The sequence below is a fragment of the Chelonoidis abingdonii genome, chromosome 22 (genome assembly GCF_003597395.2).
Source record: "Chelonoidis abingdonii isolate Lonesome George chromosome 22, CheloAbing_2.0, whole genome shotgun sequence".
In the NCBI taxonomy this organism is placed as follows: domain Eukaryota; kingdom Metazoa; phylum Chordata; order Testudines; family Testudinidae; genus Chelonoidis; species Chelonoidis abingdonii.
In genome coordinates, this window is record NC_133790.1 from 31,428,799 (window position 1) to 31,450,369 (window position 21,571).

General features: G+C 49.9%; 1 protein-coding gene and 1 long non-coding RNA gene across 4 annotated transcripts in view; one reads left to right on the forward strand and one right to left on the reverse strand.

Moving 5' to 3' along the window:
• The window catches only part of LOC142045830 (uncharacterized), an 8,913-nt gene extending 6,007 nt beyond the window's left edge, over positions 1 to 2,906 (forward strand). Inside the window, exon 2 of the long non-coding RNA XR_012654718.1 lies at positions 1,012 to 2,906. This is a non-coding gene — a long non-coding RNA (uncharacterized LOC142045830). The remainder of the gene's footprint in view (positions 1 to 1,011) is intronic.
• Positions 2,907 to 7,108: 4,202 nt separating this feature from the next.
• Positions 7,109 to 21,571, reverse strand: part of LOC116815899 (uncharacterized) — a 64,700-nt gene continuing 50,237 nt past the window's right edge. For all 3 annotated transcript variants that reach the window (XM_032764667.2, XM_032764665.2, XM_032764666.2), the window contains exons 6-8: positions 15,673 to 15,807; positions 12,888 to 12,980; positions 7,109 to 10,351 (exon numbers count right to left, since the gene is read on the reverse strand). In XM_032764667.2, coding sequence (XP_032620558.1) covers positions 9,809 to 10,351; positions 12,888 to 12,980; positions 15,673 to 15,807 — 771 coding nt within the window. In that variant the 3' untranslated portion in view covers positions 7,109 to 9,808. The remainder of the gene's footprint in view (positions 10,352 to 12,887; positions 12,981 to 15,672; positions 15,808 to 21,571) is intronic.

A 21,571-nucleotide genomic window follows, 5' to 3' on the forward strand; every position in this document is an offset into this window, starting at 1 on the left:
ATATGTGGACAGAGTTGGTATCGGGCTTTGTTGCAAGGATAGGTTCCTGGGTTGGTGTTTTTATTGCGTGGTTGCTGATGAGTATTTGCTTCAGGTTGGGGGGCTGTCTGTCAGCGAGGACTGGTCTTTCTCCCAAGATCTGTGAGAGTGAGGGATCATCTTTCAGGATAGGTTGTAGATCTTTGATGATGCACTGGAGAGGGTTTAGTTGGAAGCAGTAGGTGATGCTCGTGGCGTTCTGTTACTTTCTTTGTTGGGCCTGTCCTGTAGTAGGTGACTTCTGGGTACTCTTCTGGCTCTGTCAATCTGTTTACTCACTTCCCAAGGTGGGTACAGTAGTTTTAAGAATGCTTGATAGAGATCTTGTGGGTGTTTGTCTCTGTCTGAGGGGTTGGAGCAAATGCGGTTGTATCTTAGAGCTTGGCTGTAGACAATGGATTGTGTAATGTGGTCTGGATGAAAGCTGGAGGCATGCAGGTAAGTGTAGCAGTCAGTAGGTTTCTGGTATAGGGTGGTGTTTATGTGACCATCATTTATTAGCTTATTATTACTGCTGTGATTCCTGCTGTGAGGGACCATCTCTCACAATGGTTGACTTGCCTAGGTGACAAGATAGAGCACCCCAAGGGGACTGTCTGTGACTCTATCGCCTGTCTACACTGGCAAGTTTCTGCGCTGTAACTGAGGTTACACACTGCCAAGCCACTTAGTGCGCAGAAACTGTGCAGTTGCAGCACTTTAAGAAAACCAACCTGACGAGAGGCGTGCAGCTTTCTGCACCGGGGCTGCAGTGCTGCGGTGCCAGCGTAGACACCTTGGTCAATTACAGCGCTGAGATTGGCCTCCAGGAGGTGTCTCACAATGCCTGTTCTCACCTCTCTGGCCACCCGTTTGAACTCTACTTCCCTGCCTTCAGGTGACCAACTGTCAGCCCCACCCCGTACATTCCTTTTGAAATTTGAAAGTCCCCTTCCTGCTTGCTGGCTGATGTGTCTCAGCACCTCTTTCCAGGTGGCCATGTCTGCTCCATGCACCAGATGATCCCCCCGCTTGGAGCAATGCTGAGCTGCTGGACCTCATCAGCATCTGGGGAGGGGAAGCTGTCCAGTCCCAGCTGCGCTCCAGCCATAGGAATTATGATACCTACAGACAGATTTCTCAATGCATGACAGAAAGGGGCCATGACCAGGACACGCTGCAGTGCAGGGTCAAAGTGAAGGAGCTGCAGAACACCTACCACAAGGCGCAGGGGTCAAACCGCCGCTCTGGTGCTGTGCCCACGAGCTGTCGGTTCTACAAAGAGCTGGATGCGATACTTGGTGGCGACTCCACCTCCACTGCAAAGGCCACTGTGAATTGAGTGGACCGAGCCAGGAAGAGGAGATCTTGATGAGGAGGTGGAGAGGGAGAGGGACCGAGAGGCAGAGGATTCATGGGTCAGAGATGCATGCAGCCAGGAGCTCTTTTCTACCCCGGAGGAAGCTAGCCAGTCACAGCAGTCGGATCTTGGCAAAGCGCAAACAGGAGAGGAGGCCCCTGGTTAGTGGATCTGATTTGGGGAATTGCTGAAGCGAGTTGTTAGGGGCAGGAGGGTTGCAGAAAGCAGGCTTGTCTCCCACCACATGCCTAGTCTGAGCGGCAGAACAGGGTGCTGATTGACTCCCTCACTTCACGGGAATCTGCCTCAGAGATCTCCAGGAAACTCTCCTGGAGATACTGGGCAATCCGCTGCTGCAGGTTCTTCGGCAGAGCTGCTTTGTTTCTTGCCCTATTAACGTAACTCTCCCGCACCACTGTGCCATCACAGGGTGGGGTTGGGGACGGACCATTGCTGCACATGGGTGAGCCGCATAGGGGCCAGGGTAGAAGCTACAGTCTTGGAGAAGACCCTCCCTTGATTCCCTGCTCACCCTCAGCAGCGAGATCTTCCATAATGATCCGTCCTGTGGAAAGTGTGGGGACAGGAATGATTATCAGGTCCCCCCTACAGTGCTGGTTCTCCTCAAAAGCAACGTGCCCAGTGTACAGCAGGATCCGGGAAGAGTGATTTACTCTGCCCCTGTGGCTCCTCACCATTTTGGGGGGCTTGTGGCTCATGTGTGCTTGCCTGGGGCCAGCCAGTTAGTGACAGGTGTGTGAGTACTGGCTGTGTTTTAAAGCACTGAAACACTGTTGTCTGTGTTGCAAACAATACTGCTACTGTAAAATGTTGCATGTAAACTTCACAGAGATGCCCTTGGGAGCCCAGCCTCCCGCTTTGTTATTGGCGGCTGAACAGCTGCGCAGAATTAGAAAGCGGCCAAGAAGAACTCAGGAGGACTTTCTGCTTGAGGTCATGATGCTCTTCTCCGCCGAGAAACAGGAATTGAAGGAGTGGTGGGACAGCGAGAAGAGGGACCCAAAGGAGAATTCTGCGCACCAGAATGAAGCCACAGAGCGGCTCTTAAAGTTTATGGAGCACCAAGCGGACATACTCCAGGCGTTACTAGCTCTGCAAACCGAGCAGCACCGCACCCGCCCTCCCCTGCAGCCACTGTCGCAAAACTCTTTCCTATGCGTCCCCCAGACAACGCCAGCACACTCTTATCAACCTCCTGGCTCCACTCCATACCTGCGGCATTCCACTCCTCCCGCCTCACAGTCCAGCACTGTGGACTCCCACTGCACTCAACACCTATCCCTCTGCAGCTTGGCCCTGCTGAAGTATAGCACCCACTGCATTGTATTCCAAAGGAGAAGGCAGGATATGATCCCTGGACATACACAAATCTTTAGACTTTCTGGGACTCCTCCTCCTCCTGGGACCTTCCTTTCCCCGTCCCCGTCCCTGCTGATGTTTTTGTTTGTTTGTTTGATTCTCTCCTCCGGTTGTTGTATTTTAATAAAATACTTGTGTTGATCTGAAAGCAATCTTTATTCTATTAATTGAAAACAAAAAGACCACTGCAAAGCAACATACAATTATGTTAACCCCCCCCTTATTGCATCATGTGCACCAATCACCTCCTAGCATTACAAGCACTGCAATCCTGAGCACAGCAACAAATACTAGGGGCTTTCAGCTTCAAATTGCTGCCTCAAGGTGTCCCTGATCCTTATGACCCTGGGCTGTGCCTCTCTAATAGCCCTGGTCTCTGGCTGTTCAAACTCAGCCTCCAGGTGCTGAGCCTCTGTGGTCTAGCTCTGAGTGAAGCTTTCACCCTTCCCTTCACAAATATTATGGAGCATACAGCACATGGCTATAAGCATAGGAATATTTTCATCGGCCAGGTCCAGCTTCCCATAGAGGCAGCGCTAGCGGGCTTTTAAACGGCCAAAAGCACACTCAACGGTCATTCGGCACTTGCTCAGCCTGTTGTTGAACTGCTCCTTGCTGCTGTCTAGGTGCCCTATGTATGACTTCATAAGCCACGGCATTAAGGGGAAGGCAGGTCTCCCAGGATCACAGTAGGCCTTTCGACTTCCCCTACTGTGATCTTCTGGTCTAGGAAGAAAATCCCAGCTTTCAGCTTCCTGAACAGGCCAGTGTTCTGAAACAGGGGTGGATCATGCACCTTTCCGGACCAGCCTGTGTTAATGTCTGCAAAATGTCCACGGTGATCCACAAGCGCCTGGAGAACCATTGAGAAATACCTCTTGTGATTAATATACTCGGTGGCTAGGTGGTCTGGTGCCAGAATTGGAATATGCGTGCCATCTATCCCCCCTGCTCAGTTAGGGAAGCCCATTTGTGCAAAGCCATCCACAATGTCATGCACGTTGCCAAGAGTCATGGTCTTTCAGAGCAGGCCCTGCACACTTCTGTCAACAGGAGTCCAATGGTTGACTTTGCCAATCCGAACTGGTTAGCGATTGATCGGTAGCAATCTGGAGTAGCCAGCTTCCACAATTCAATCACCCCGGGCTTTCCCAATGACAGGGTAGCTCTTATTCTCATGCCCTTCCACCACAGGGCTGAGGCAAGCTCCTCACACATTCCCATGAATGTGGCTTTTCTCATCCGAAAACTCTGCAGCCACTGCTCATCGTCCCAGATGTGCATGACAATTTGATCTCACCACTCAGTGCTTGTTTCCCAAGCCCAAAAGCAGCGTTCCACTGGGGTCAGTACCTCTGTGAATGCTACAAGCAAACTTGTGTCACAGCTACTACATGTGTTGAGATCAGTGTCACACTCCTCTTGCCTTTGTAATTTCAGGAATAACTCCACTGCTACTTGTGAGGTGTTGGTCAGAGCAAGCAGCATACTGGTCAGCAGTTCGGGATCCATTCCTGCAGCCTGAAGAGGCAGGACGCACAGTACACAAACCATTGAAAGATGGCGCCAAATGCAGACAGAAGCACAGGGTTTGCTGGGATGTGAAGCAATGCATCATGGGGCATTGGGACAGGACTCATGATGCCCCGTGACCCCCTCTGCCTTCCCACAAGTCTTAGCAGCAGAAGAGGAAGAGATGCTCTGTGGGAAAGCTGCCCAGAGTGTACTGCTCAGAATACCGCTGCAAGTGTGAACACGCTATTGCTCAGGCAGCCGTCAGTGTGAACACACAACAGCAGTTTCCCTTCAGCGCGCTCTGAGCAGTGCTGTAACTTTGTCAGTGTAGCCGTGCCCCACGTTTAGGCTTTTATAGAACCTGAGGTGTTTACACTTGATAACTGGGCAGTGAAATCTCACTATGGAACTCCAGACAACGTGGGGTCTGTGCCCTGGTTCTTAGCAGTCTGCCCTGAGGCAGGTTCTCACGCTCTGGAGTCAAGACAGGATAACTTGATACTGATATTTTATGGGGCGGGTCCCAAATGCCACCAGGGTTGTGGCTATTACAACAGAACACTACCATTTCTTCAAGGGGGGCAAAAGGAGGCCTTTCATTTTGGTGACTGGATGCTTTCTTAACTAATCCACTGCTAGGTAACCAGCCCCACCTCTTTCAGCAGTGATCCTAGGGGGATAGCATAGTCCTCTTGGGAGCAGATAGGGATTGCGATGGTAGGGCAGCACCAGAATAGCCGGCTTGTGTATTCATTTCCAGCTGCTCCTACAGCTGCAGCAGAATGAGACTGGCAGATTTGAGAGTGTGATGGAAGGAAGGTTGCTGATGCAGCTTCAAGTGTAATTTTGTTAGTGTTTCCCCCCTCCCATGTTTCACTGACCTTGTTGCCCTCTGACCAGGCTGCCAAGGGCCTCAGAAAGCCAGTTGTAACTGTCAGAAGGTCTTTCAGAGCCTGTTGTTTTCCTCTATTCTTAGAGTGCTAGCCAGAGAGCCAGGCCTCTTAAAACAACACCTTGACAAATACAAGGGAGGTTTGGGAGCAGGCATCAGGGGATTGCAGATCTTGAGGATACATAGGAAAAGTCAGCCTAGATAGGTAACATTAGGTGGTCTTCTTATCATCATGAGTCCCTGACTGTTTTATGATTGGTAACAGTTATGACAGCAGTGGGCCCAAGCTGCAAAATTCACATCCAGGGGCAGAGTTCAACCACCTCAAAACTGAGAGATGATCAGAGCAGGCAAGTTAGAGAAGAGCTGCTGTTGGATTCCAATGCCAACACCTTCCTGTGCCCTTAAAAATCAGCTGTGTCTTGATCCAGGCTTTAGGTTTGGGTTTCCCTCTAAATATATTACACTTCTACCCTGAGGGCGCCCCAGGACTTTATTAGAGACCAGGCTGGTAGTGCTACCTATGCGTAAGGTTTCCTAACACTTTCCGTTATAAGATCCTGTTTTCAGTCACTTTTAACTTGACCAAACTTCAACCATTCAGGTTGACGTTTCCATGCTGGGTGTCTACCTCAGGCTAATTTTTTTTCTCTTTTTTATTTAACATTTCAGCTAAACCAGTTCAGCCATTTCTGAGAAGGAGGTTGGGCCCATGTTAAAAACAATTCTTACATATGTGTTGTTGAGAGGCTGTAGCGCCTCCAAGCTGCTTCCCTTGGAATTCCAGCTGTCATCTAGGGTGGAGCATGAATCTCTAACTCTAGTGGTGCTCAAGCATATGGCAAAGACTAAAATCATGTAGCAATGTAAGTGGGAAACTAAAGCATTATAGTCACCAGAATAACGTGACTGAGGCCAGGTCTACACTACAGCCCTACATTGCTCAAGGGTGTAGAAAACACCCCTGAGCGACACAGTTACATTGACCTAACACCCCACCCCACCCTCATCGTGCAGACAGTGCTATGTCAATGGGAGAGCTTCTCCCATCCACAGCTCCTGCCTCTCGGGGAGGTGGATTAACTACGCTGCCAGGAAAAGCTCTCCCATCAGCATAGTAGCTTCTTCACCTGAGTGCTACAGGGATGCGGTACATCACATGTGAAATAAGCCCTTGTGGGCAGTCCCAGCAGAGAGCTGCTAAAGCTTGATCTCAAGCTCAGGGCTGAGACTCATTGGCAGGGCAGTGTCCGGGAAGCTTCCCTCCTGCTGACAGTAAAGTATCCGACCTATGGAAAAACAGGAGAACTTAAATTTCCAGAATTGTCTCTCCAGCCCTTCACCAGCAGGAAGTGCACAGGAAATCAAAAGAATATTTAACAGCACTTGCCATCCAGAATCACACCTCACCTTGGCTTAACCGCATAGCTCTTTCTAGGACCAAGTTTGTGCCTGGTGTAAATCTATTGACTCCAATGAGCTTTACTCCAGGGAGGAACTCAGTCCGATATGCATCATTCCCAGGTAGCCTATGCGCTTCCTGAAATATATGGCAAAACAGCAAAGCTGGGGGGCAGAACTGACAGGGGACACTGCCACGTGTTCAGATGTACCCTGATCGCCACCTCCATCACTTCTGCAGGGATCAGTTATGGAGAGATGGGCCCTTGCTCTGGGTATCAAGACCCATCAAATGCTGTAGCACTACATGCCCCCTTACCTCAGTGTTGAGCTATCAAAGATACAGTGTGATTCTGACTGGGCAGATCAGCAAAGCAGGCACCCCCAGTGATGGTGTCTCTCAAGGATCTGTCCCGGCTCCTCTGCTAGTTAACACCTACATTAGTAATCTACCTGACCCAGGTTTGTATAAATTCATTTATGCTGACAACATCAATCTTGCAGCACAGGACAAAGATCTTACCACAAGTGGTGACACCTTGGCCATTGACCTCAACATAATACTTTTAAAACTGGAAGCTCCACCTCAACACCTCCAAAATCTCAGTAACAGCCTTTCAAGTAAATAGCAAAACCACAAAGGAACAACTCAAGTGTCTCGTTTTGAGGTCAACGGGTCAGAAGTGAGCCCTGTCCAAGTACTTGGGTGCAACCTTGACCAGAAGCTTGGCTCCTAAAGCTTGCACGGAAGATATGTGAAAAAGTAATAGCAAGGACTAGCCTCATCCAAAAATGTGCAGGCCCGACATGCAGTGTTGATGCACACACGCTCTGGCACTGGGTATTCTCAGCTGCAGAATATTGTGCATGGGCAGCTACATACCAAGTTTTTGGATGTGCAGTTTAATGCTGCAATAAAAATTATAACTGGAACATTAAAATCAATGGTTGCCCACTCTAGCACATACACCCATACCCAAAATCCAGAGTACAGTTGTGAATACAATCAAACTGTCATAAACAGATAGTTAAGGGTTAATGCCTCTTTCACCTGTAAAGGGTTAAGAAGCTCAGTAAACCTGGCTGACATCTGACCAGAGGACCAATAAAGGGACAAGATACTTGCAAATCTTGGTGGAGGGAAATCTTTGTTTGTGCTCTTTGTTTTGGGGGTTGTTCGCTCTTTGGACTAAGAGGGACCAGACGTCAATCCAGGCTCTCCAAATCTTTCTGAACCAGTCTCTCATGTTTCAAAACTGTAAGTAACAGCCAGGCAAGGCAGATTAGTTTTATTTTTGTTTTCTCAACTTGTAAATGTCCTTTTTTTGCTGAGAGGATTTTACCTCTGTTTGCTGTAACTTTGAACCTAAGGCTAGAGGGGGTTCCTCTGGGCTATACAAATTTGATTACCCTGTAAAGTATTTTCCATCCTGATTTTACAGAGATGATTTTTACCTTTCTTCTTTAATTAAACGCCTTTTTTCTTCATACCTGATTGATTTTTCCTTGTTTTTAGATTCAAGGGGATTGGATCTGGACTCACCAGGGGTTGGTGGGGGAAAGGAGAGGGGATGGTTAATTTCTCCTTGTTTTAAGATCCAAGATCTGTGTTCACCAGGGAACTGGTGAAGTCCCTCAAGGCTACCCATGGAGGGGAAAGTTCTGGGGGGACAGGAAGTGATCTGGACACTGAAATTTCTGGATGGTGGCAGAGTTACCAGATCTAAGCTAGTAATTAAGCTTAGAAGTGTCCATGCAGGTCCCCACATTTGTTCCCTAAAGATCAGAGTGGGGAAGGAACCTTCACACAAACCATGGCTAATTTGAACTTACCAATACATGAGGAGCTTCCGAACCTTCCAATGACACAGCTGAACTCTGAAAGCCTTTTGGGGATCAGGGTAAATGCCTTCAGCATCCCCCATTCAATCCTAGGGCCACTGGGGAGCGTTTTCAGAGAATGCTGATGCACGAACACACATCTGATGGCCGACCCCACAAAAAAACTTTCAGGCTTCAACCTACCCCAGAAACAATGGTCCACATTGAATTATTTCAGAAAATTGCATGGCAGATGCCGTCACCTCTTACATCTTTAGAAGATGAGAGACGACGCACAGTGTGACTATGGATGCCAGTCACAAACTATGGACATACTGTACATCACTGCCCGTTTCAATCATTTGCTGGCCAAGCCACTTCTGAAGCTGCTTACTAATCTGGACTTGGTTCTTTGAACACTGCTAATCACCTCCTTTACCTCAGTTCCAGTCCTATGGATGCTGGAAGCTCACAGATAAACGGAGATGCTAAGAAAGATTTGTCAGTCCACTCTGCTCCTCACCACAGCACCGTGACGTCTGGGTTGAACTGTCTTTCGCACACCTCTGCTAGAGATAGGGAGGTGGCAGTTGCTCTGCTGGGCTGTTCAGGGTGCGGTCGTGGGAAGAGCCAGGTCCTAGGTGCAACTGCTACACTGAGCTATTTCCACCTGTCTAAGCAAACACCACCACAGCTCCCCCAGACAGGGAGGGGATGGCAGGTTCACGGCTCCTCGGGTCTAGCTTAGCATTTGAAACCAGCACATGGGACACTGAGGTGGGGACTCCTTTGACAGAGTCTTGCTCCTTGGGGTGCTGGAGCAGCAAACAGGCAGGGAACTTGCCTCGTGTGTGTTAATAGTGTTGCTATAAACATGTGAACGGAGGGGGACAGATTTCTGTATTGCCTCTGAACACACCTTCCATTTTCTGGCCCAAATATGGGAATGGTGCAGAACCTTTGGAACGTAAGAACGACCAGACTGGATCAGACGAAAGGGCCATCTAGCTCAGGATCCTGTATCTCACTGGCCAGTGCCAGGTGCTTCAGAGGCAATGAAGAGAACAGGTAATCATCAAGTGAGCCCCCCCTGTTGCCCATTCCATGGAATGACATGATCAGTTTATTTTGTTTAAGTAACAGGCATTTCAGGGTTAAATCTATTCTGTTGGAGAAAAGTCAGCTGGGCCCTGTGCTGTGTGTAACTTTTCTGCCCAGTACACCCCAGACATACACTGAGGAAAGAATTTCATACTTAAATATATGGATACATTTATAACTTAAGGGCAGTTTAATAACTGACAGCACCATGTATAGCTATCAGTTTAAAGCACTGGCTACAAAACAGGGAACTGGCAAGTTTGTTTGGCTACTGGCTTAGGAAGAGAGGGGCTTGTGTGGTGTAAGTTCCTCGTGTGGGATCAGACTGTCCGCTGCTGTTTGGTTTTGGTTTCTCTTGCCAACGTGTGCTGTGCCAGCCGCTTCTCTCCACCCGGTGAAGGGAGCAGTCCCATGGGTTCATTCATTTCGCCAGTGGGTAGGAGCTGGGCGTGAGCTGGCGGGGAGCCAGCTTCCTGGTTCACTATGGTCGATTTTGTGTCCAGGTGCAGCTCCACGATCCCCAGCTTTTCCAGGCTGTTGCCCCCAGTGCCAGGTAAGCTTTCTGGCGGATCAGTGAAGGAAACAACATCCCCAGTGCTAATGTCTAACGGCCTGGGCGTCGCAGTGTCCTGGGGACTGTTGGGCAGGGTGAACTGGGTGCTGTTTGTGGAGGCCAGGGCAGCGTTGGCCAGAAGAGCATGCATGGAGGAGGTTACAGCCAGCTCCCTGGTTTCCAGGGCAGCATCTGCTGGAGGTGTGGATTTGCCGTTCGTCAGCCAATTCTCTTTCTGGGCAAACTCCTTCCGCAGGGCTGCCACCTGCATCTGCAGCAATTCTCGGTGCTGCCACTCCATCTGCTCAACCTGCGTGCAAAGCAAACACATTGAAATTAGGAGGCCAAGCCCATCATCCCATAGGATACTGCAGTCCCTGCTGGAGCTGGCAGGAGCCATCACTGGCAGATTACAGCACGAGAAGGATCTTACAGCAATGTGGTGCCTTTCATCCTGATGGAGGCCAAAGAGCTTTACAAACTATTTATAGGAGTGGTCCCCAAACTGTGGGGTGTGCCTCTTTTGGAGGGTGTGAAGGAACATACAGGAGGCATGGCAGGGTCAGAGCCAGCCCCCATGGGGGATGGGGAAGGACCCACCCAGCCCCGCTCTGTCCCTATCTCTGTTCCAGCCCTGGCCACAGCTGCGGTCCCAGCTACACTCCTTGGCCACCAGCTCCCGGCCATGGCTCAGCCACTGGCCTCTGCTCCCAGCCCTGGCTCGGCCGCGACTCCACTCCCAGCCGGGGGGAGCATGGCCCCATTCCATTACTAGCAAGGGGGAACAAGAGTAAAAGTTTGGGTGCCACTGGGTTATAGGAATCAATTAATCCATCACAGATATGCAGCCCCCGCTGGTGTGGAATAGGACAGCTGTTTAAAAGCCATAGCAATGCTGCACAGAAACGAAACGGAAAAACCCATCCGCCTGAACTAGAAAGGGGAACACCGGGAAGTGAGGTACCTTAGATTGTAATCACCGGAGCTGGAATTGGAGCAAGATTCTGCTTTAGGCATCTAACTCCTACTGAAATCACTGGGAGTTAGGCACTAAAATACCTTTGAGGATCTGGACCTGGGTTAACATTTCTACTATATGAAAAGTATCATGTGACCTTCAGCAGCACCATGCTGGGGCGCCAGGGTTAGGAGTGACTCAAAGGGAAGAGCACCACCTGCTGAGTCACTGACCTCTCTTCCTAGAGCATCTACATTTTCCTTAAACCTCTTCCAAGTACTGACCCCTCCAGCCTTAGCTCGGCATGTGACATTACAGTCATGGCTACAGGTGTCCGGACTGGGGCACAGGTCGGCTGACCTAGTGGTTAGAGCAGGAGTAGGGGGCCAGGCCAGGTCAGATACCAGGAGGTCAGAGTCTGAGGCAAGCCAGAGGGTAAAACCAACAGTCACTCACATGTCAGGAAGCAGACAGGGTCAGGTATCAGAGGAAGCAGTCCTAAGCAGGGAGCACCCAATTGTGTGGACAACTTCCTGTTCCTGTGCTTGGGTTAAAATAGAGGCTGGAGACCAATCAGAACTGCCAGTGTTCACCAATCAGATTCCAGGGCTGGAGTCTTCTGTCAGAGTTCAGCTGCTATTCCTGCAGCTGTTCACAGGTTACTGGGTGGCAGGTCAGGACTGCCTAGTCCCTAGGGTTATGTCTCCATGGCAATTAGACTGGCCCTGGCTGACCCAGGTAAGCTGACTCAGGCTCATGGGGCTTCAGCTAGAACCTGGGCTCTGGGATCCTCCCCGCACGCAGGGTCAGAGCCCCAACGTCTACACCACAGTTAAACAGCCCCTTAGTGCGAGCTGGAGTCATGACTAGGGCCAGCCACAGGTGTCTAACTGCAGTGTAGACATATCAGAAGTGTGTGGACCAGGATTCCAGACCTGTGATCCCAGACATCAGGAGCTGCAAAGCAAAGATGCAGCAGGCACCATTCCCAGACAGTTTGGCTTTGCCAAGCGGACATAGACCCTGAGACTTTGTAAAGGTCTAAAGCTTTAGGAATAAATGGCAGAAAGAGTTTTCCAAACTGTGAGCATAGGGAGGAAGAGGAGAATCCCAACCCACCCCTTGGAAAATATATATTGTGGCACCAGAGTTGCCATGCAAAGAGTCACATGCTGGCACACCAGGGTGGTCACATGGTCATGGTTCCTTCTCCTCTCCAGCTGCTGCTAATGCATGCGCAGGCTCTACACTGCCAGGCAGAACCTGGAGGGCTCTAAAAGCAGCTGGAAATGAGGAAAAGGAGCTAGCTTGCTGCCTCTTGTCACCACTAGTGCTACAGATGGGTGGAAAAGGAAATAGTTTCAGAGCCTGGAGCTGCAAAAGAGAGGAGTGTCCGAGAGTCCAGGGGATGAGGAGGACGAGGTGGACTGGCAGCACATCCGGGGGAAGAGGAGGAGGATGTGCTCACGGGGTTCAGTGGGAGTTAAGTACACTCCAGGAGGCGCTCAGCACCTAAATTACTAACACAGGTGCTCTGAGTTTTATACTAAATAGCTTTTAATCACTAATGCTGCTTGTTTCCTTAGTGGGATAGCAAACCCAGGCTGGGCAGTTTCACTTCCTGGTTCCCATGCCGCTGAGTTCTCTGACTACAATGGTGCTGCACTAGTCTAAAATCTGGCACTGTGTTTATGTTCTTTAACAAACAAACAATGCATGAAATTCTGTCTGTTCTTGTTGTTTTGTGAAGCATTCACAGCCACAGCTAGAATGTTGGGCTCAAAACTATTTTCTCAGCATGCCCCAGGGTTTAACCATGAAGCTAGAGTGAAATGGTTACAGCATAAGGTGATCATTCAAGCAGCGAAGGAGAAGGAGGGAGACCTACCATCTTGCTGACTTTCTTCTCCAGGTCATCTGAGGTTCGGTACCGTTTCAGCTCCTCTGCCATGCGGATGTTAGCTTGGACAACGCTGGCAATCTGAAACAAAGAAAGCACTCACATGGATGCAGCATGAAAGAGGCACCCTTGATCATAAATAGGAGCTAGGGTCATATTTGGCAGTGGCCAATTCCTTCATTCCAAAACACAAGCAAACCAGGTCAAACCCAATGCAGCAGACAGCTTGCTGGACACAGAAATCTTTGGTTCCCCATAGCACAAGGCACTGTAACAACTGCTGCTCTCCCCCACTTCCCCACTGCAGCACCATCCTGCTCTGCACTGTGCACTAAGCTCTAGGGGTTACCTAGATATCAGCAGAGCATAGATCAGGTGGCTACAGCTAACCTCACCGGTCACCTCTGGGGACCTGGGCGCAGTTTTGACTCTGGTAAATGCATTTGCAGACCACTACTTTGTCCCCACATCCCAAAATGCCACATCATTTTACAATGTTTGCCAGTCCATGTTCAGGAGGAGCCCAGAACTACAACAGCAGGGAGCGCTGCTGGTCAGGACTGACGGACAATGGCAGAGAAAGGAAAAAAGCCTGAATACAGTCTACCATCCCTCTGCCTGGGCTGTAGCCACTGCTAACAACCCATCATCTCCATAAGGATTATATATGCACCCAGCAAAAAGAATGGGTGAAACCCCAGCGTGACACAACTCCTGCTGACAGCAACAGGGTCAGGAGTTCACCCAGTAAGTTCCAAAGCCTCTAAGCAAGAGGCAGCTGAGCACTGGGGCTAAGTGCTCTGAGTGCTTTAGCCAGGTGGGAGTTGACTCTGACTCCCAGTGCCATTTGGATTCTGATAGTGTCTGGAACTCCCAGGTGTCTGCCCCCAAAGCTTCACTGCTGTGGGGACAGTAGTCTGTGGGTGACCTGAGATTGTGGGAGAAACAGGACACATCTGTGACTCTGCATGCTAAGCCTGATGCAGTCTCCTCTCTCCCTCTGCTGCATGTCTCATCTACCATGGGCTAAGCGGGGAGGCTTTTGGGAAGACAGAGGGAGGTAGAAAGTGACCAAGAGGATGATACAAGAAGGAAAAGGGTTATACACAAGTAACTCCTTTAGATCTGTGGAAGTAGACAAAGAACTGATAGCGATTTGTAGGGGATCTTAATGCATGACAGTCTCTGTTAGCAAGAGTTAGGCTAACTGTAACCCTAATAACGTGAGATTTGTAGAAGCAAGGATTGTGTGAGGCGAGTGGAAAAGAACTGTGTGAGAAGTTGTTTTGACTTCGTGTAGATAATAAGAAATGTAGACTAGAGTCTCTTAAGTGAGAAAAACAAGATATCAGGATGACCTATGTATAAACAAAATGCAGCCGTTGCTTATTATTGTCTGTAACAAAAGTATAAATGCTGCTGTAATTGTTTACCTGTTGAGAGACCTGTCTAGGAAGGGGAGACCCTATGTCCTAATTCACTCTCTCCCTGCTGTAGCTGCTAAACAGAATAAAGATCTGACTCTGCTGCACCCAAACAAAAAGTGAGAACTGAGTTTTTCTCCTTTAGATCTTCCATCTTCTTTCACATTCAGGTGAGATCCTTTCACATTCGGGTCTGAAATGTTACTGGGCAAGAATGAAAGCATGTATTGAAATCAGTGGTATGGACAATGCTTCTGTTCATCAGAGGTTATTAATTTCAGTTTTCGATTTTTGAGTTCTAGGTAGATCTCTAAAAATCAGGAGGGTTCAGAGTGTCTCTTTGCATACACTGTCATGAGTAATGTATATAGTGCAATGAGTAATCTCTTTGTAATGTTCCCTAGTAGACTTTATGGTAGTAGTGTTTCAAAAGCATACCTTAAAGCACACTCAGGAACCTTTAGTGCACAAGAGCAAGGTCTACGCGGACCAATTAACACATAACACATTAGTGCCCTTCAGAAATCACAACCTCACAGAGCATGTTACTGCTCCATGCACACAAGCCCTTAGATACAAGTAACCGTTTCCAGTGTTTTTCTGGTGGTTTATTGGATAAATGTCAATTTCAGTTTGCTGGTATTGGGGGTATTTTATTGGTCTTTAGCAGTTAAACCCAAAAGTCAGAAGCCTGAGATACGGAGGAGGGCGAAGGATGAGCCACATTGCTTCCAGGTGTCCTTTTCTAGAGCAGTCTGGAGAACTCACGCACTGTGACTGCAGGACTCAGCAAGGCAGACTGGATGTTAAATTAACTGGATGTATTCTCCAGCAGCCTTGCTCTCTGCCCCCTTCCTCTACAAGGTTTCCAAAGCTGAGTTCCCCTCTCCTCTTCCACCCCATGGCAGGAATTCAAAACCATTTGGGCTGAAGAACAAGGAGCCCCCTGTTACTGTTCTCCCAGCCTTCCTGGGCTGCAGATTTTCAAACCTGATGGGATGTCAGAGGCAGCCAGGGTGGTGCGGTGGGAGCCTTGTTCATTGCTATTCCACAGAACAGGCTGCATGGATCACCCAGAAGTTGCCCCCTGGCTCACCCAAGCAGAGAGACCTGAAAAGATAGTCCTGCAGTCAGATCTCCTCCAAGAAAGGCCCACTGAGCTGCCTCTCTCCCAAGTCCAGTTGTTGCTTCCCCAAAGAGATTTCACACCTGAAGAACAGCTGCCAGAGCCCTTCAGGATGCCTGTCATGGAGACCCTGTGCCCTGTATAATCTCTCAGGAGACTCATCCAGCTGTGCTGCAGTCCCCAGTGCATGCTCCGTGAGGTGACACTCCCGCTCTGTACCTACATGTTCCTTTAGCTGCAGGATCTCTGCCCGAAGCTTCTGTTCCATCTCCTTCTTCTCCTCCAGCAGCTGCTGGTTCTGCTGGTGCAGCTCAATCAGTTGTTTCTCCAGCAGGTTCTGATCCAGCCCCTCACTGGGCTGTGGGGAGAAGGAAAGAAGTCCCTTAAGTGTAGCAGTGAAAGGAGAGCGCAAGGGAAGATGCAGTGTAGAATCCTGCTCTAGCACCAGATCCTCAAGTCTGACTCCCTGCTCCTGAAGTAACATTCAGGACCCAAACGGATTGCTTTGGTAGGTGCCAAGTCAGCAGGCAGCTTGACTAGGTCTGGGAAGAACAGAAAGGTGGGACTTGGCTACTGTGCCCATGCTAAGCTTCAGCAGAAATGTGAATTGGCCAAGTGCTGCTATTGTTAAAGGATGAGGAAGGAGAAAATCAGAGGGTGACAAAGGGTCATGAAGGGGAGGCAAAACTCTGCTATTGCGTAGTCTCAAAACCCCCACTGCACCACCAGACTAATGTGCAGTGCCCCCAAGCCAGGTCTAAGGCTTGCAAGCATCATGTGTAATACATACAGACAATTGTATAAGGTACCTTCTCCCCACCTGGCCTTCAGCAGCAGACATGGGAGCATTGCAGGGAAACAGAAAGAGCAAGCTCTAGTCAAGTCAAAGCCCTTTAATCTCCACATTTTGCCCCCTTTTATTCTTAGCAAGTCTTAGCAAAATTCACCCCCCTACACACTCAGGGATTTATGTCCAGGCCAAAAATGAAGGTTTCAAACCAAGCTATTTGAGTGGAATTATCTAACCACTGAGAAGCAATCAGCATGAACTCCTGGCTGCTCAGACACTTCTTCTGACCCTCTGAAGAAAACCTCCCACAGAAATTTGGTACTGATGGATATTACAGGTTTTAAATCCTTCCTCAACATTTCTTCTGGCCACAGCCCCAAAAGCATACCAATGGCCTTGACTGACAGAGAAGGAAGATGGGGAAAGGAAAAACCATCTACTACAGGCCAAAAAGGCCCCGTTGATCACTAATGCTAACAGTGCATTTCAAGAGATCTAATGGGGTCAGGCACAACCTCCAAAAAAGGGCTGAACTGGTTGTTACTAAACTAACAGCAGCCACCCAATCCCCTCTTCCTGTCCCTACACACATACAAGAAGAAGGGGGAAACGTTTCAGCCCAGTGTAATTTTTTCTGAACAGGAGCTTATTACCAAGGCATCCCTATGCCACTCTGCCTTAGGACCTGAGTAGCCCTGTAAAGCTGCTTAGCTGAATTTGCCTTGCAGAGGTACAGGTAGCAGAGCCAACATGTGCAACAGAGAATCCAGTCCCAGGTGTAATGGCAGCCCGCTTCTACAGGCTCCTCCTCCAGCCTTGAAGTCGGGGGACAACTAAAGAATAACAGGGTTGGAGTGAAGGTCACAGGTTCAGAACTAGGGATCCAAAGGGGGACACCGAGCAGAGAACCAAGGAGAGTGCCCACTGCTCCTCAAAGCTGTCTAGGGAGCCAGCAGATGTCCCCCAGAGGAACTCTGCCCAGGTGTGTGAGACCAGGGAGAAGCAGAAATAGGCCCCACAGTCGCAGAGCACCTCCACGTCCATCCTCCTCCTGCTGGGGTTGTAGATGGCTACTTTGGCCAGGACCAGGAGGAAGCTGACGAGGACGTCTCGCGACTTTGGGAGGTCACAGATAGGGTGTGAATATATGAAGAGGTGTGGGGAAAAGTGCAGCCAGAACCTCAACAGGAGGTTCTGGAGGAGCCAGAATAGGGGCTGCAACCTGGCACTTTCCAGATAGGCGTGCGCCAGGTTCTCCCTTACACTGCAAAAGGGGCAGGCATCGGGGATGGGGGTGTGATAAATGAAGGGGGGGGGGTAGCTTCCTTTTATGGAGCCAGCCAGCCAGTAGTTATAAACCCTTAGTAGCTGTTCTCTACTTGCTTCACCTGTAAAGGGTTAACAGTCACTGCGATGCACAGGTAAAAGGAAGTGAGTGGGCACCTGGCCAAAAGGCTAGAACTTTTTAAAATCGAAACAAGACTCCCCTTTTGTCTGGCTGTTGTTCTCGGAGAGAGGCAGACAGGGCTGGAACTACGGTGTAAGAAGCTTGGGCCATTTGAAACCCCAGATATGTAAGTAGATCAGAAAATGTCTAGGAAGACGCAATCAGGTTTATGTCCTTTTATTTCTTTATGGCTTGTTGACTCCTCTGTGCTAACCCCAGGTGCTCTTGTTTTACTTGCAACCTTTAAGCTGGACCCCAGGAATGTTATTCTTGATGCTTAATCCTTGTAAGTGTTTTTTTTTTTAAATCTAGCAATAGCCTGAGTTTCCAGGTGTATTTTCTTTCTTTTTGTTTTTAATAAAATTTACCTTTTTTAAGAACAGATTTTTGGGTCCTAAGAGATTTGTGCACATATGGTTTAATTAGCTGGTAGCAACAGCTGATTTCCTTTGTTTTTCTTTCTCAGCTCTTCCCCGGAGGCGGGGGTGAAAGGGCTTGAGGGTTCCCCATAGGGAGAAATTCCCAAGTGCACCTTCCTGGGTTCTCAAAGGGGTGGGGCACTTTGCACTTGGGTGGTGGCAGCCAAGGTCAGAGACAAGCTGTAACCTTGGGAGTTTAATACGAGCCTGGAGTGGCCAGGTTTAATGTTTAGAATCCTTGCTGCCCCCCGCCCCTTGCACTCGAACTGCCAGAGTGGGGAATCAGCCTTGACAGAGGTGAACTGCACCAGGTACACACCCACCCTCATGACTCCAACCAATATCCCTGGCAGGCCGTGGGATTAGGATGGAATAGAGGCTGGGCCACTGGGGTTCTCATCCTCCACAGGTGGTAGATAGTCCCATGACTTGGTATTGGGGCGGGACACAAGGGTGAGGAAGTGAAACGTGGAGCAGAAGCATGTAAAGTTGGTCCCGTGGCGCAGTTTGGAAGCGAACCGGCTGCAGGGCACACATCCAGCTCAGGTTATGGAAGGGAGGGGACTGAAGGGGGCTCATGGAACACAGGCCCGATGAAAAGATCCAGATAGCCGGGGGTGAGGGGCGGGTGGGGAGACAAGGCTACTCCCACCTCCTTGTATACCCGCAGGGGGGTCTGAAGGGTGGAGACCCCCATGCGCCGACCAAGCAGTCAGAGATCCAGTCCCCCTCGTCATAGTCCAGGAGGTCTCCAATTCTGGTGGTTTCTGCCAGGACCAGCCTCCATCTGCATATGAAGGTGGGGGTTGTGTAGCAGTGACTCTGCGAGGAGGTCTGCCCCCTCGGTGGCCACAACAGATCTGGTCACCGAGAAAAGTTTCCAGGTCTGGAGGAGGTCCTGGTAGAAGACCAGCAGCTCAGAGAGGTCTCGTGGAAGACCCCTCAGGTGGAGAATAAAGAGCTGCCAGTCATATCGGAGCCCTTGGAGGCAGCGGAGAAAGGAGTGCGCCAACGTGCTCTGCGGCGGACTACCTGCACCATAAAGGAGTCTCTGCAGGGCCTGGAGGTGGAAGACATGGACCTGGCTGCAGAGCCAGACCAAGCCCTGTCCTTCTTCTTCGAGGGGAAGACTCAGAACCCTTGCAGGGACCCAGTGCAGTCCCGGCCAGAAGAACTCCACAGCTACCCTCTGGAGCCAGGCCAGGATCCCTGGGGTCGGGCTCAGGGTCCTGAGCCGGTGCCAGAGCATGCACAGGAATAGTTGGTTCAGTACCAGTGCCCTCCCTGCCAGGGAGAGGCACGGGAGGAGTCCCATCCATCTCCACAGCTGCTTACCCACCCTGGCCTCCATATCCTGTCAGTTCTCTGGCAGAGAAGGATGTGTGGCGGAAATGTAGACGCCAAGATAGCGCAGTGGACCCGTGCTCCACCGAATGGCTTGAAGTGCGGGTGGGAAGGAGCTCATCTGCCACCCTGCCCCGACCATCAGGCCAGAGCTCTTGATCCAGTTGACCCAGGTGGAGGAGGCTGCTGAGCAGATCACCTGGCAGGCCTCCACCTGCACCAGGTCACCTGGGTCCTGGACCATGGCAAGCACATCATTGGCATACACCAACAGGACCAGCCGCAACTCTGGCTCTCAACGTACCAACCCTGTCAACTTCCAGAAGAGGAGAAAGAAGAAGGACTTGATTGCTAGAACAGACAACTGACCTGACAATGAACACCCCTGACATACCCCTTGCCCGAAGCTGACCAGTTCGGTCAGGGTCCAATTGAACCTGACCAAGCACTCTGGAGACACACAGCTGTGGTAAACTTTTTCCCAAATCTGGACTTTAGCATACAAAATCTGGGTGCTTACTGTGAACCTTCCCAAGCTTCTACCCAGCTTGGATCTTATTTCGCTGCCACCAGCCGAAGTTTTCCAGGGTTTTGGCCCCCTCGGGTTCCCCAAACTTTTCCTTGGGGGACCCCTCCAAGACCCAGAGCCCCTGGGTCTCCTCTATCTCATCCCCCAGCTTCCCCCCCTTTCCTGGGTTAGCCGGTGCGATGCTGTCCTATTCCCTTTGAATACAACCAGAGAGGCAATCTAGCTTCCCCGAGGCTATGCATTCAAACCTAGTCAGCTCACACAAGAGATTCACCCCTCCCTTTGTCCCGTAGCCTTTTCCCGCCCTGGGACAATAGGAAAGTAAGACACAGAGCTTGGGCTTTTCCCTCCCCCCGCCTAGCCTGTCACAGATATAACAGAGCTCCGGGCACAGAAATTCCTCTCCCCTCTGCCTCACTAGGAAAAGAAACTCCCATAAGTTTTAAAAAGAAACTTTATATAAAAAGAAAGAAAATACAGAACAATAATACTGCATTAAGAAACTCAATACAGGAATATGGCTTATAAGAAAATAGGAATAAACAGTCTGATTTAAAAGATAGCCCAATTAAACCAGTCCAGCAAATCAACACCCATGTAAATACAAATCAAAGCACATCACAGCCATTTACTTTGGTTCCTTTGTACTCACACTTTATAGTAGAATATTTGAAAGAAGATGGAGTTAGAAGAAAAGCTTGTTTACTCACAGCCGAGGAAAACAAAAAGACCCCGAGTTTCCAGTTCCCTCCCAGACTTTAAAAAAAATCCAGGTCTCTGATTGGTCCTCTGGTCAGGTGTTTGGTTCCCCCTTTGTTCACCCTTTACAGGTAAAAGAAAATTAACCCTTACCTATCTACTTATGACAACAGCACCTGGAGAAAACCCATGAACTGGGGCCCGAAGCCGAATGCCTGCAGAGTGCCCAGGAGATACTCATGGTCCATCCTGTCGAATGCCTTCTCCTGGTCCAGGGACAGGAGGGTGAACGACAATCCCTAAGCCCGAGCTCCAAGAGATCCCAGACCAAATACAAATTATGGAAGATGGTGTGGCCTGGGATGGTGTAGGTCTAGTTGGGATGGACCACGTCTGCCAGCACAGACCCCAGCCACAGCAAGATGGCCTTCACTATGACATTTTAGTCCGTGCTGAGAAGCGAGACAGGATATCATTTCCAAAAGTCGTGGAGATTGCCTTCTTGGGTAGCACAGTGAGCACAGCTTGCCTGCAAAACAGACGGAGGACGCTGCACTCCAAGGACTTGGCCCAGACGGTGACAAGGTCCAGGCTGAGGACGTCCCAGAACACATGGTAGAACTCCACGGTCAGCCCGTCCATGCCCAGCGATTTATTGGTGGACATGAGACGGAAGGCTTCAGAGAACTCGGCCAGAGTGAGAGCTCCAGCTGGTCCCGGTCACCCATGCTGACCATCGGGAGTTTGTTCCAGAGCACCCCACAAGCATTGGCTTGTTGGTCAGATCTGGGGAGAAGAGGTTACCGTAGAAGGTCCTGGCCCTTCCATGCATCTCCTCAGATCCGTGTGTGTGTGTTGGGGGGTGCCATCCTTTGCCAAAAGGCAGGTGATGTG